At 41.5% G+C, this 13,509-nt stretch overlaps 1 protein-coding gene across 1 annotated transcript in view; it reads left to right on the plus strand.

Annotated features, from left to right (window-relative positions):
• The window catches only part of COL4A4 (collagen type IV alpha 4 chain), a 103,066-nt gene that overhangs the window by 22,402 nt on the left and 67,155 nt on the right, over positions 1-13,509 (plus strand). Inside the window, exons 5-7 of the mRNA XM_069474089.1 lie at positions 9,418-9,552; positions 10,335-10,379; positions 11,122-11,238. Of these exons, the coding sequence (XP_069330190.1) occupies positions 9,418-9,552; positions 10,335-10,379; positions 11,122-11,238 (297 nt within the window). The remainder of the gene's footprint in view (positions 1-9,417; positions 9,553-10,334; positions 10,380-11,121; positions 11,239-13,509) is intronic.

Genomic DNA, 13,509 nt, shown 5'->3' on the forward strand with positions numbered 1-13,509 from the left:
GGATTCTGTCAAATGCTTTTTCTGTGTCTATTGAGAGAATCAGATAGTCTTTGTTCTTGGTTTTATTTATGTGGTGAATTGCATGTATATATTTGCATATGTTGAACCAAACTTGAATCTCTGGGATAAAGCTCACCTGCTCATGATGAATTATTTTTTGATGTGCTGTTTGATTCAGTTTACTAAGATTTTGTTGAGGATTTTTGCATCTATATTTATGAGGGATACTGGTCTGTAGTTTTCTTTTTTGTTGTGTCCTTTCCTGGCTTTGATATCAAGGTGATATTGGTTTCATTGAATGAGTTGGGGAGGATACCATCCTTCTCAATGTTGTGGAATAATTTCTGCAGTATGAGTATGAGTTCTTCTTTGTAAGTTTGGTAAAATTCAGGTGTGAACCCATCTGTCCAGGACCTTTTAGATTTTTAATTGCTGCTTCAATTTCTGTGCTTGATATTGGTCTGTTCAGGAATTCTATTTCTTCCTGATTGAGCCTAGGAAGATTGTGTGGTTCTAAGTATTTGTTTATTTCTTCCATGTTTTGTAGTTTTGTGACATATAGATTTTTATAGTATTCAAAGATAATGTTTTATATTTCTGTGATCTCTGTAGTGACCTCTCCTTTTTCCTTTCTAATTGAGTTTATTAGAGTCCTTTCCTTTCTAGTTCTTGTCAATCTAGCAAGAGGGATGTCAATTTGGTTTATCTTTTCAAAAAACCAACTTTTGGTTTTATTAATCTTCTGTATAGTTCTTTTTTTTCTCAATTTCATTTAGCTTTGCTCTGATCTTAGTTATTTCTTTTCTTTTCTTTTCTTTTTTTTTTTTTTTTTTTTGAGACAGAGTCTCACTCTGTTGCCCAGACTAGAGTGAGTGCCGTGGCGTCAGCCTAGCTCACAGCAACCTCAAACTCCTTGGGCTTAAGCAATCCTACTGCCTCAGCCTCCCGAGTAGCTGGGACTACAGGCATGTGCCACCATGCCCGGCTAATTTTTTCTATATATATTTTTAGCTGTCTATATAATTTCTTTCTATTTTTAGTAGAGATGGGGTCTCGCTCTTGCTCAGGCTGGTCTCGAACTCCTGAGCTCAAACGATCCGCCCACCTCGGCCTCCCAGAGTGCTAGGATTACAGGCGTGAGCCACCACGCCCGGCCAGTTATTTCTTTTCTTCTGCTAGGTTTAGAATTAATTTGCTCTTCCTTTTCTAGTTCATTGAGATGGTTTACTAGTTTGTTGATTTGTTAGCTTTCTGTCTTTTGGATGTGAGCATTTAATGCTATTAGTTTTCCTCTCAGGAATGCTTTTCTTGTCCCCGTTATCATTTAGTTCAAAGAATTTTTTGATTTCTGTCTGTATCTACTCCTTGATCCAATAGTTACTCAGCAATCAATTGTTTAATTTCCATGACTTTGTGAAGTGGTGAGTGTTTCTGTTGGAATTGATCTCCGATTTACACTGTGGTCTGAGAAGAGACATGGTATAATTTCTACTTTTTTAACTTTGTTGAGATCTGATTTGTGGCCTAGGATGGGATCAATTTTAGAGGAAGTTCCATGAGCTGATGAGAAGAATGTATATTTGTCTTTCTTTGGGTGGAATGTTCTGTAGATGTCTGTTAGACCCATTTGTTCTAGAGCTCTGTTTAAGTCCATTTTTTCTTTGCTTATTTTCTGCTTGGAGGATCTGTCCAGCTCAGTCAGTGGGGTGTTGATACACACATCACACTTGTGTGTATGACTCCACTGCCCTTTAGTAGCTTGCAATGGAGGGCATTGTGTGAAGCTATCGGGTTACCCTCTCTGTCATTGATTGTAGTTTGTGTGGAGGAGCCAGTTATCAAGGTAATCTGATGTCTCTGTTTTATGCTCTGGTCCCCTGGATGGCATATACAAATGCCCTGATTTTGGGGAAGGGTCTTGCTGCTACCGAGGTTTACTTGTACCCTGTTCCCCTTTAAGGTGGGGGTAAGGGTAAGATAGATTGCAGCTGGTTGGTGCCTGCAAGCCTGGGAGTGTGGGCTTCTATGGTTTCTTGATCTGCCACTAGGGGGAGCTCCTAATATGTTATTCAGGGCTCTTTCACCACACTTGGAAGGCTGCTCCTGATGGGAGGGGGTCAATTGGTGCAATTGCTGAGGTCTGTGGCCAGGTTTTTCCTTCCCTGTCCACAAACCCCCATGCTGGCAGCTACCTGGATGTGGAGAGCAAGCCCTAGAATTATGATCTTATTAGATGACCTAAGCTGGTCCAGCAGGCTGAATCAACAGGCCATCAACTATTGTTAAGCACTGAAGCCCTGCAGATTCACGCCAGTCACACAGAGAAAGCGGATTTTCTTGCTTCTCCCCATCTCCAAGGGCAGAGCCTGCTGCGTCCAGCATGAGAGTCCCCGGGGCTGGGGGAGGGGTGCTGCCCGAAACCACAGTGCACTGCAGCATCTCTGGGCTGTGGACCCCCAAAATGGCAGCTGCCCACCCCTGGAGAGCTAATGATGGGGTGACCATTCAGGAGTTGACAAATGCCGGTTTTAAGGGCTGAATCAGCAGGCTGCCAGATGTCCCCTCTGCATCACAGTCCTGCAATCTCACCTCTGCCTAGCAGAGGGTCCTGCTCTTTCTGTCCCACCCTGAGCCAGCTGAATCATCAGTGGTTTCCAGGGGCAGAGCCCCCTTTTCAGCGTTCACCTCCTTTGTTCTGGGCCTGCTGACCACCAGAGGCGAGGTGCCTGTCTCCAAACTCCCTCACACGGTTGCGGGAAGTAACCATTCAGCCCAGTCCCTCCCCTGCCCAGTGCGGTTCCAGTGCAGAGCACCGGAGAGTTCAAAATGTTTCCTGCTATTGTCTCCTCTCCACAGAGTCCCGTGCCATGACTTTGCACCCACTTCAGGAGAGTCCCTGCCTGAGTGGGTGGGGAGGTCAGTGGAGGAGCTGGGCATCCTCCTGTGGGTCAGGTCACACCACGCTGGCTGGGCGGGGGGTGCAGCTGTCCCACCTTCTATTCCCTATTACATATCTCACATTCTGCAGTCTTTGCAATCATATCTCCCGTTTGTTTCCCTTGCGTTCCATGTCCCACACTGTTTCGCTGCAGATTCACAACCCTGTCCTTGGGGGATAGTGATCCACTCGTGTGTAGCTGTCCGAGTTCCTCACCTTCTTCTCTGGGAGCAGAGAGCCAGGAGGTCACTGCGAATCTGCCATTTCCCCCCCAATCTGACCCTTTCTTTTACATGAAACAATTTAATGAAAATAGAAATATTCTCTACATTGCTGTGGATAAATTATTTACTCAAATTGGGTAAATTAACAAATGACTATTTCAAAAATCAGTGTTTGGGAAATTCTCAGCTTTTTGACAGGTTTTGTAGTGTTATCCAAGGTTTAATGTATTTCCGTTAAAAATTTATCATATAACAAAATACCCATTAATATAAAAAACAGCATTAAATATAAAATCACAAAGCCTTTATGGCTATGAAAAAGGAGACATTTAGTGTTTTATGTTAGCTTTTCCACTTGCTGTTTAAAATGGTTAAAATAAAGGCATAATGACACCTATGTTATATCTCAACAGCAAAAAGACACCACCATCGCTGCATTCAGGGTCGTTGTTCACAGTGTGGAGTTGTGCTCTGCAGGCTTTAGTGTGGAATCATTGCCGTTCTGCATAACTACTGTAAACCGGTGTTCTGGGGATGGCTGTTCAGAGACGTAAGAAAGCATTTGTACTAGTCCCTCGGTATCCATGGGGGATTGGTTCCAGGACACCCGCGAATATGAAAATCTGTGGATATAAGATAGGGTAGTAGTTGCATATAACCTATGCACATCCTCCTGAATACTTTAAATCATCTCTAGGGTATTTACGATACACAATGCAATGTAAATGCTATGTACATAGTTGTTATACTGTATTTTTATTGGTATTTTTTTTCATTGTTGTTTTTATTCTTTATTCATTTTTTAATGTTTTCAATCTGGGTTGGTTGAATCCTCAGGGACATGAAGGGCCATCTGTCTCCCCTTGGGGCAGGGGCAGGGCTGACGTTATTATTTTATTAAGCATTTGTTGTTCTCTGCCTTTCTCTACCATCACGACCTTGGGCAGCTGGACTGTGCTCTCCAGGAGCTCATGGTCTGGTGGGTATGGGGTTGGGGGGCACACACAGATAAAGAAAGGATCCTGGTAACAGGTAAGAGGTGTGATTCTAGAGCCATCCTGTAGAGGCATCTCATTCTCCAGGGCTGGGGCAGGGGACCAGGGGGTCTCTCCATAGGAGCACTGAGAGAGGAGTCAGCCACGGGCAGAGAGGGGTGCACTTCTGGGACAGGACAGCATGTGAAAAAGCTGGGAAAGAACAGAGCTTGTTCAGAAATCTGTGCAAGGAAGTCGGTGTGGCTGGCGGGGTGGCGCAGGGGTGGGGTGGGGGAGGGAGGAGGGGGACAAAGCAGAGGGATCAGCATTCTTCAATAATGCACATAACCATTCTCTGCTTTACTTTTTGGGGGAAGTGTTTTATATGGCACTTTCTCAAATCAGGACACATTTCTATACTAAATGGAATTTTATTATTCTTACCATTGTGTTAAACATTTCCACTCCCTTTTTTCCTCCGCAAACTTCCATTAGCTCACTGGCTTCGGTATTGCATGTCTAAGATGAAATACATTGAAGAGATTTATAGCCAATTAATTGGTTGTGTCTTTCTCAGTTACCCTTTTATAGTCAAGTGTACATTTTGTTATGTATCTAAATAATACGTTGTTATAAAGTACTGGATTCACAAAAGATAATTTGAGGAGTTTGTGTATAAATTACATGCAAAATGAAAAGATAATTTCTAAACTTAATGAAGAAGAACTTATTTCCTGAACCTTGTATTTAGAAAAAAAATGGGAGCTATTAAACTTATGTTAATTAATCTTACTTAGAAATATGATTAATTAACATTGTTTTTTGTTAAAGGTTATCTGAAGTCATTATTTAGTTTTACTTTTAGGTTGTAGTTTAGAATTCATGCAATATATATCGTTAAGTTTTATGCCCTCGCAATGCCCCCAAATGGTTTGTGCATATAATTATACTTTATATTTTATTGTTGTCTTTTCTGTATTTGTTTCTTTTAAAAATCTAAGCTTTTAGTATTTTTATGGATACTCAATAAATAGTCACTATTTGGTGATGATGATAAAACACAAAGAAAGTGGAAAATGTATGTAAATTACAGTTTCGATTTGTGAAATTTAGGCAGATATTAAAGGCTGTCGGTGATGTTTGTGGAGTCAATGACCTAATGGTGAAAAAGAAATGGTAATTAATCTTTATTATAAAGGTCACATCTGTTGATGGTAAGACATACACAAAATAGAACGTGAACTGCACTGGCTTGCATTTTTACTTCTGAGACATGCCGTTTCCTGTATATTCTTCTAGAAATGTTTGTTTATAAACATATATTTAGGGAAAATGCCTTTTTGTTTCCCTACAGGTGGGATCATATGACATACTATTCTGTGGCTTATTTTTCTCATTCAACAATTATCCATTTATGATAGTAACACATAATAGCAATAGTTAGCATTTATTGTACCAGGCACTGTGATAACCCCCTTTACATACATTACTCTTGTTATGCCTATAAGCCATTGAAAGATGAAGATGCTGAGTAACAGAGAGGTTAAGAAACATGCCCAAGGTCACACAGCTAGTCAGTACGGGGTTGACTGTAGAGCCTGCGCACTCAGTCACTCCGTTTCTTCCTCACAAGCATCACGGGGGTGTTCCATCAGCCCAGGCAGATGCACTTTGCTGTCTCCAGTGGCTGCTTGCAGGTGCTGTTAGTGCCCTACACGATCCCCTCAGACCTGTAGCTTCAGTGCTTATACTCTGGGGACCTCGGCTGCCAGTATCTGCATCTCTTTGTCTGAGGCCTTTTCTCAAAGCCCAGAAGCACACCTGGCAGCAGGCAGGCCCTGCCCAGCACGCGTCCGCAGCCCAGGAGGGGGCTGAGATGGGTGTTCCCCACCGCTTCTCAGGTCCCCCCAGGTGAAGCTCCAGCTGCCTGTGGGGGTAACTGACTCTCCGTGTCACATGGAGAGTGTGTCATACTCTCCGTCCCTTACCTGTTCCTCCTTCGCTTCTCAAATGAGCTCTTTGCATTGACCCTTGTCTGATGTGTTGCTTCTGGGGCACCCAGACCCAGGCGGGCGGTGTGGTGTTTCACTGGATGGAGGAGCCATAATTCACTCACTCAGTCTCAGGTCGGTGGATTTTCACAGGATTTCCAGTTTTTCCTGCTATTACAAATAATACTGTGGTGAACATTCTTGCGTTATTGTTATGGGGCTCCTGTCCCAGCCATCATGGCTCAGGGCCGCCCCTTGTCTCCCCTCTTGGTGTCTGGGCCTGGCCAAGGCCAGTGGCACCCCGGGTGTGGACCAGGACCAGGTGAGTCTCAGGTACTGCTTCTTCCCATCAGGGAGCTCTCTGCCCCTCCACCCTGTGTGGGCTTGGCCACGTGAGGAGCTCTGGCTTTGTACTTATGGGCTGGTCTGGGCCCCCAGGGCTGTGCCCTGGGTTCAGGAGGGTGGCTGCTTGGGAGAACACTCCCGCCTGCCAGCACAGTAATTCCTTCATGGGATTGCACAGGATTGGGTCTCCAGAATGGAGCTGGTGTGCTAATTTCAGGTAACTCAAATTTTTATATAGACAAGACTGCATAAGAAATATTTTGCCCAGGGCCCTGCACTCTTGAGGAGTAGCCCTATATTTGTCCTGGAGGTTTAAGACATCTGATCTGAGCAAATATCTCCTGAAATTCATCAAGCTTTTCTGTCCACATGTCAACACTTACTTGCTCATCCAATACAGTCATCCATGTTGTTTTGTGGGGTAAGAAGACATAAAATAATTTTTCTTAAATCTTTGGAAAATCTTTAAGAGGCACAAAAAATTGCTGGTGAACATCCTGGCTTCAAATGAATACCAAAAGTGTTTTCAAGCTCTATGAAATAGAACATGCCCTCTGAAGTGTGTTGGACACAACTAGTCTCATTAGAGACCAGAGTGCATGGTGTTGTGCAGCCAAATCACCTTGCATTGGTGCAAGTCTTGTTATAAACTTCTCATTATAAAGTTTCCCTTTATCTAATGTAAGGGTATTATTTTAAGATTGCAAAGCAAGCCATTTTAAAAAATTGTATGAATCAAAGGTACTCTCTACCCACATCAAATTATAGACATATATTAAATGTTGGGGCTAGCAGTATAACTTAGAAACCCAGATTCTAGATTTTTTAGTTCATTCAAATAGGCTCATTGTTCCTATACGTTGATTATTTTATGATAAGTAAATTTGAATGTATAAAATAAATCTAGATAAATCATGACGATTACATTGGATAGAATTACTTTTTTCCAAGTTCAAAAATCACTTTCCTGACCCTGCAGGGCCCAGGTAGAAGGTGTCCAAGGTGAGTGGAAGGTCAGGCAGGACGGCCAGGCCTGTGGGCAGAGCCATTGCCAGTGCATCTATGCCTTATGCCTTCAAAACAATTTCCTCCACCAAAGGCTATGGAAGTTGATAGAATTAACTGGTGAGCAAATATCCCCGCCCTCGTGGTGCTTATGTCTAACTGGAGAGGCAGACAATACCCTGATGAACAAAGACATAATTTAAAGACATGACGTGCTAAGATGCTAAGAAGGAAACAGACAGGATGCCATGATGGAGACTACGGGTGGATCAGAGAGCCTATTTCACTGGGGGCAGGCTGTCAAGGACGGCCTCTGGGGAGGGGGCACCTGAGCTGAGATCCAAGTCGCCTGCGGTTGAGGGGGAGCGCAGCCCGGAGGGAAAGTGCTGGCTACAGTCTGAGATGGGAGAAGCCACGTGGCTGGCGAGTGGTGACCGTGAGCAGGTGGCTGCAAGGGGATCTGGGGCCTGGAAAGGAGTGTCATGTGGTTTACTGTGAACTCAGTAGGAAGACAAGGAAGGGTTTCAGAAAGCAGGACAATGCTCTGATCTAATTTGTTTTAATGTCACTCTGGTTGTTCTGTGGAGAGAGCTGGGACGGTAACAGGAAGCTGGGAGGCCCTTTAGGAAGCTGGGCCTATAGTCCCATCATGCTCGCCTGAGCCAGGATGGTGACAGGGAGACAGGGAGGTGGGCGAGTGTTAGATCGACTTCAGAAGCAGAAATAATAAGAGTTGATCATGGATTAAATTTAAATATGACAGAAAGAAGAATATCTAGGATGATTCCCGGGATTCATGCTTGATGAACTGGGTGGGTGGGGAAGGTCAGTGGAGCATCAGATTTGGGGGGAAAATCAAGTTCATTTTGGATTTGTCTTCTTCTTCTCTTTCTTTTCTTCTTCTTTCTTATTCTTCAAGCTGGAAGTACCGTTGAATCCAAGATGTCCAGGAGGCAGCTGGATGTGATCTGGAAGTTAGAGAAGTCTGAGCTGAGACAGATATGTGGAGGTGTTAGAAGCCACGGCATTTGAAATGCCAGTCCTGGAGGGAATCGTGCATGTAGGGGATATGAGGGGAGGAGGGAGAGAGACAGAGAGAGAGAGAGAGGAGGGAGCCTGGGACAGAGAAGAGAGCACTGGTGGGGGAGCCCAGGTGGGGCAGCTCCCTCACTTCAGAACAGAAGGAGCTGTGAGATTCGCAGCTGCTGGTACCAGGAAACAGCTGAACGTTAATTCAGTAGTTCAGTTCGTCCAGATGCGATGGAGAGACGGCAAGACGGGGAGCAGAGAGCTCCCCCCAAAATGTTCCACTTTGGGTTCGGGGGGAGAATTGAGCTCAGGAAGCTTCTTCACCAAAGCAAGAGGTGGCTTTTTCATTCGTGGGAAGTTGGACTCCATAAATAGGTGACATGGGGAGCCTGATGCCAAATCATGACCAAGGAATTTGATAAAAGCAGCCCAAAAGGAAATGCTTCCCCCTAACAGATCATTAGCTGTTTGAAGTAAATAAAAGATCTGGCAGTTTCCCTCACTCTTAACTTGTGTCACTAACATAATGGTAATAAAACTTTGATTTTTTTAGTTCCCTGCTTCACTAAACAGCCCAAGATCTACAAATGTTACTGACAGAATGCAAAATAGTAAGATAACTATAATGTAATCAGTTTACATATGTGTTTGTGTGTACATACACACATTACATGCATACTACATATTTATATGCACATGCAGTAATTAAAATTTATCACATGGCTTGAATTCAGATTGAAAAGGGCAGTGTCACTGTTTCTTATTTTTGTATTAAATCATCATTTGTGTTTCTATTATTAGAGTTTGCTCAAATCCAATTTTCCAGTCTTCTGGAGGCCCAAGTGACTATATATTTGTGTTAAAGATACTGGTTAAGAATTACTCTGCTTCTTTTTAATGTTCCTTCTCAGGGTCAGCCCGGACTCCCAGGGCCACAGGGTCCAATTGGGCCCCTGGGACCCCCAGGACACATTGGGATTCCAGGAGAGAAGGGAATCAGAGGGGACAGTGGCCCTCCTGGAGCAGCAGGGGACAAAGGAGATAAAGTAAGTGGGGATTCACATTAACCACTCACCAGCACTGTTGTGCTGGGGTTTTATAATCGCAAGAAGGACATACTTGTACCTTATAATAAATTAAGTCTGAACTCCTCTGCGATAATCCATGCTCATTCCCAGCCCCTTTCCAGAGAAGCAAGACCTTTCAGACCTTTCCTGTGCACTGAAGTATTAATACATGTGTGTATCCAGTGAGGAATCATATTGTTATGTGGCTTTTAAAAAAAACCTATATGATATATTATATGTATCATGATGAATCTATTTTTCACTCAACATTATGTCTTAGAATCCATTCCTTATCAGTTTATATAGATTGAACTTATTCCTTTTAAAATATTATATATCCATACTATGCCATAGTATGGATAAAAGTATAGTTTATTCCCTGTTGATAAAAATTTGAGATTCTACCCCAACTTTATGTAGTGCAGGTGTGCAAAAAAAATACTATAAATTGCCTGTGTTCACATTTAAGAGTTTGTTACTCTAGGGTAGATTCTGAAAAGTTGAATTTCTGGCTTACAGCATGTTGTATATTTTATTTAAATCAGTACTGCCAAATGACCTTCCTAAATACAAAAAAAAGGTACAAAAAGTTGATTGTTCACTGTTGACTTTTAAACTCATCAATGTAAAAAATAGGTGACAATGACTGCTAAGAGTGTTTAAATATGAGTCATTAATTACTAATGCTTTCAAGTAAATCAGCTTGTTGAGCAAATAATTTAGAAATTTGTATGTGTTTGTTTTATTTTCTGGGATTTTAGGGTCCAACTGGTGTTCCTGGATTTCCAGGTTTGGATGGAATACCTGTAAGTATCCCTAAATTTTCTCCATTTTTTTAAAGAAGGGAGAAGGGCTCATCAAAACCCTTAAAACCACATGCTTTATATATATAGTATGTATGTCTATTATATATAGGTTTATATATAGTATATATAGTGACCACAGTGCTACATATATATTTATGGTAAACTCTTTTTTTGTTTTCTCATTTTAGTGAACAGAAGGGTGCTTATATTTCAATTTTGTACAATAACTCTTAGACGAAAACACTTTACTTGAAGGGCAAGGTTTTCAAACAGGTTTGAGAAAAAATTCCAAAATATGAGCTAAATATACTGGTTATATGAAGTATAATATTCTGGAAATACATGATTACTCATAGGAAAGTTTTTATTTGCCAGTGAGTCCTAACATGGGAAGTGAGCTTAATATTCTCATTTCTAATACGAAAATTGAATGGAAGAAGGAAGAGGTAATTTGGGGACTTTACAATACATTAGAGTCTTTCTAAGGATTTCAAGAAAGGTTTCCTCCCAAATCTCCCAGAATATTACAAACTAAATTAATTTAAATTTGGATATATTAAAAAAAATTTTATTTTTACTATAGTATATAGCACTTTTGGGTGGAGAAGAGAGTTTCACAAAATTAAACAATTTAGTTTGTGAGTTATAATTGCCATAATTTGAGTTGAGTATTCGTATTACATAATCTTCATGTTATGATATTTTTGCAAAAATGCTTCACTTACAATTTTGTTTTCTGCAGGGGCACCCAGGGCCTCCTGGACCCAGAGGCAAGCCTGGCGTGGATGGCTACAATGGCTCAAGAGGTGACCCAGGGTTTCCGGGAGGAAGAGGAGCTCCAGGCCCAGGAGGCCTGCCAGTAAGACACCCACAGCTCACCCTAACAGGAATCTTAAGAGAAAAGGCCCTACGGTGGGAACAGGCTGGGTGTGTTCAAGAAACAGATTTAGTACAAGTGTACCTGGAGCATTGTGAACAAATAGGGGTAACTGGGGGGTGAGAACAGAGAGGTGGGCAGGACCTAGAACACGTGGGACCTTGTAGACTATGGAAAGAGACTAGATATTCTCTTCCATGTTATGTGAAGACACTGGATGGTTTTAAGGAAAGAGGCAATATGATCTATTGATGTTTCATTAAGGTGTCTCTGGCTGCTGTGCAGAGAATGGATACTAGGGAAAAGGGACTAGAAAGACCAGTTAGCAGAACTTATGTTGTTTATCATTCAAGGTTCACTACAGAAACATAAACCCTTCTAGGTATTTCAAACAGCAAGGAATTTGATATAGGGAGTTTGGCACTTATCATAACGGTTGGAGGAGTGGAACTTAGGGACCACCACGGGACTACTGATTTCAAGGGCTCACTCTTAGTTGAGCTGCAGAGTCAGGAAGCTGTTCTTGCACTGTAACCACTGCCTCTCACCCCTATGGCTAGACAATAGCAAACAAACACTGAAGTTTCTTCTTTCCTGCTTGGCAGCAACAGACCAGGAAGAGAATCTCTTCCTCACTTCTTCCTTCCACATTGTAGGCAGAACCTAATTCAAACCCAGCTACAAAGGAGGCTGGGTAATGTAGTTTTTATTTTTCTAGCCCCTGTAATGCAAGAAGATAAATTAGAAAAGATTTGGAATTGATGTCCAGAAACAGGTGAAAATATCCAGCACTTGAGGAAAACATTATTGCTCTTGACTTTTTTTTTTCCTTCAGAACTTTGGACTTTTATTTAAACACAACTTAAGCAAGAGCTACCCACCTTCTATTCCTTTCCTCTTTTTTTCTTTTTTCTTTTCTCACTTAAATAAAGATCAGAGATAATTTGGCTTTTCAAAATTGTTTTTCTGTGACTGTTCTCCAGTCTTTCCCCTTCCCTATTGACTATCACTTCTCAAGTTTCCTTCTAAAAGCCTTTCTTAGCATCACGACCATAGTCACCCCACTGTCTCTTATGAGTCTTCCTTTTGCTCCAGGTCCTAAAGGAACTGATCTGAATACAGAACTCAAAAAGAATTTCCATACTCACATCTTTCTTGTGTACCAAGTAAGAACAACCACCATCTTTCATTGTTAAGTTTCTCAACCACCATTTGCTCTTCAACTCAGCCATTTGAAGACTCAAGTGCAGCCTGGTGAATGTACATTTTCTAAGCTCTTCAAATTGGATCAAATCTCATTCTGCTGATTCATGGACATTCAAGAGAGCAAGCGTTCTTAATTTTAGTTTTAACACAGCATGTCATACTGACAGACCACAATCCTGAAGCTTGTCATAACAGTCTTTTTGCAAAGCAACTTACTTCCCCTTGACTCATTTGATACATAGGCAGTCCTCATTTTGTGCAGTAATGTAAGGATGTAAGAATGACCACATAAGCTAAAACCACACAAAGCAAACTTATTAACCGATGAGAAAAATTACTATTGTTTTGTGACCTTTAAAATGTTTTGTTCAAACATTAAACACTTCCTTACTATCAGTTATAAACATATAGGGTAATGAAAATAAACTATTTATTTAGTACACTGAAATTTGACATATTGAGAACTCAAGTGTATTTCTTTGTAAAAACTTATCAAGAGTAGTTTCAATAGTGTTTCCCTTCTCATTGTATAACTTATGATACTAAGTGAACATGTTTTCTATGCCTTGGTGAAGTGTCATGCTCCTTTCTAAGCTTGGATCCATTTCTAGTGTTCTGAAATATCTCTAAGGGTTCCTTTAATGTGAAGTTTTGTTCCTGTGTCACTTCCTCCAGGACATGGTCATCCTTTTCATCACAGCTGCTTTCCTGTTTTATGTTGCTGTGTTCATCTTTACTAATTTCCTCTGGCTGCATATTTAGAGTCTTTCAAATGCCAGCAGTGTCAATATTCCCATGGTCAGCTGTTTCTTCTGTAACTCCATTTACGTTCTATTTGAATTTCACTTCCAGTGTTACCATTTTTTTCATTTCTTTGCTTCATTTTTGTTTTTGTTGGCCAATTTCCTCTTTCAATATTTCATTTTTGTAAGATGGCATTTGGGTTTATCACTGAGAAATAAGGAAATAACACGACCACAAGCTTTGCTGTGCGTGTGTGCAAGTGTGCGTGTGCTCTGAATAATAAATGTGCAGGGACCAATGACA

The sequence above is a fragment of the Eulemur rufifrons genome, chromosome 1 (genome assembly GCF_041146395.1).
Source record: "Eulemur rufifrons isolate Redbay chromosome 1, OSU_ERuf_1, whole genome shotgun sequence".
Lineage (NCBI taxonomy): Eukaryota > Metazoa > Chordata > Mammalia > Primates > Lemuridae > Eulemur > Eulemur rufifrons.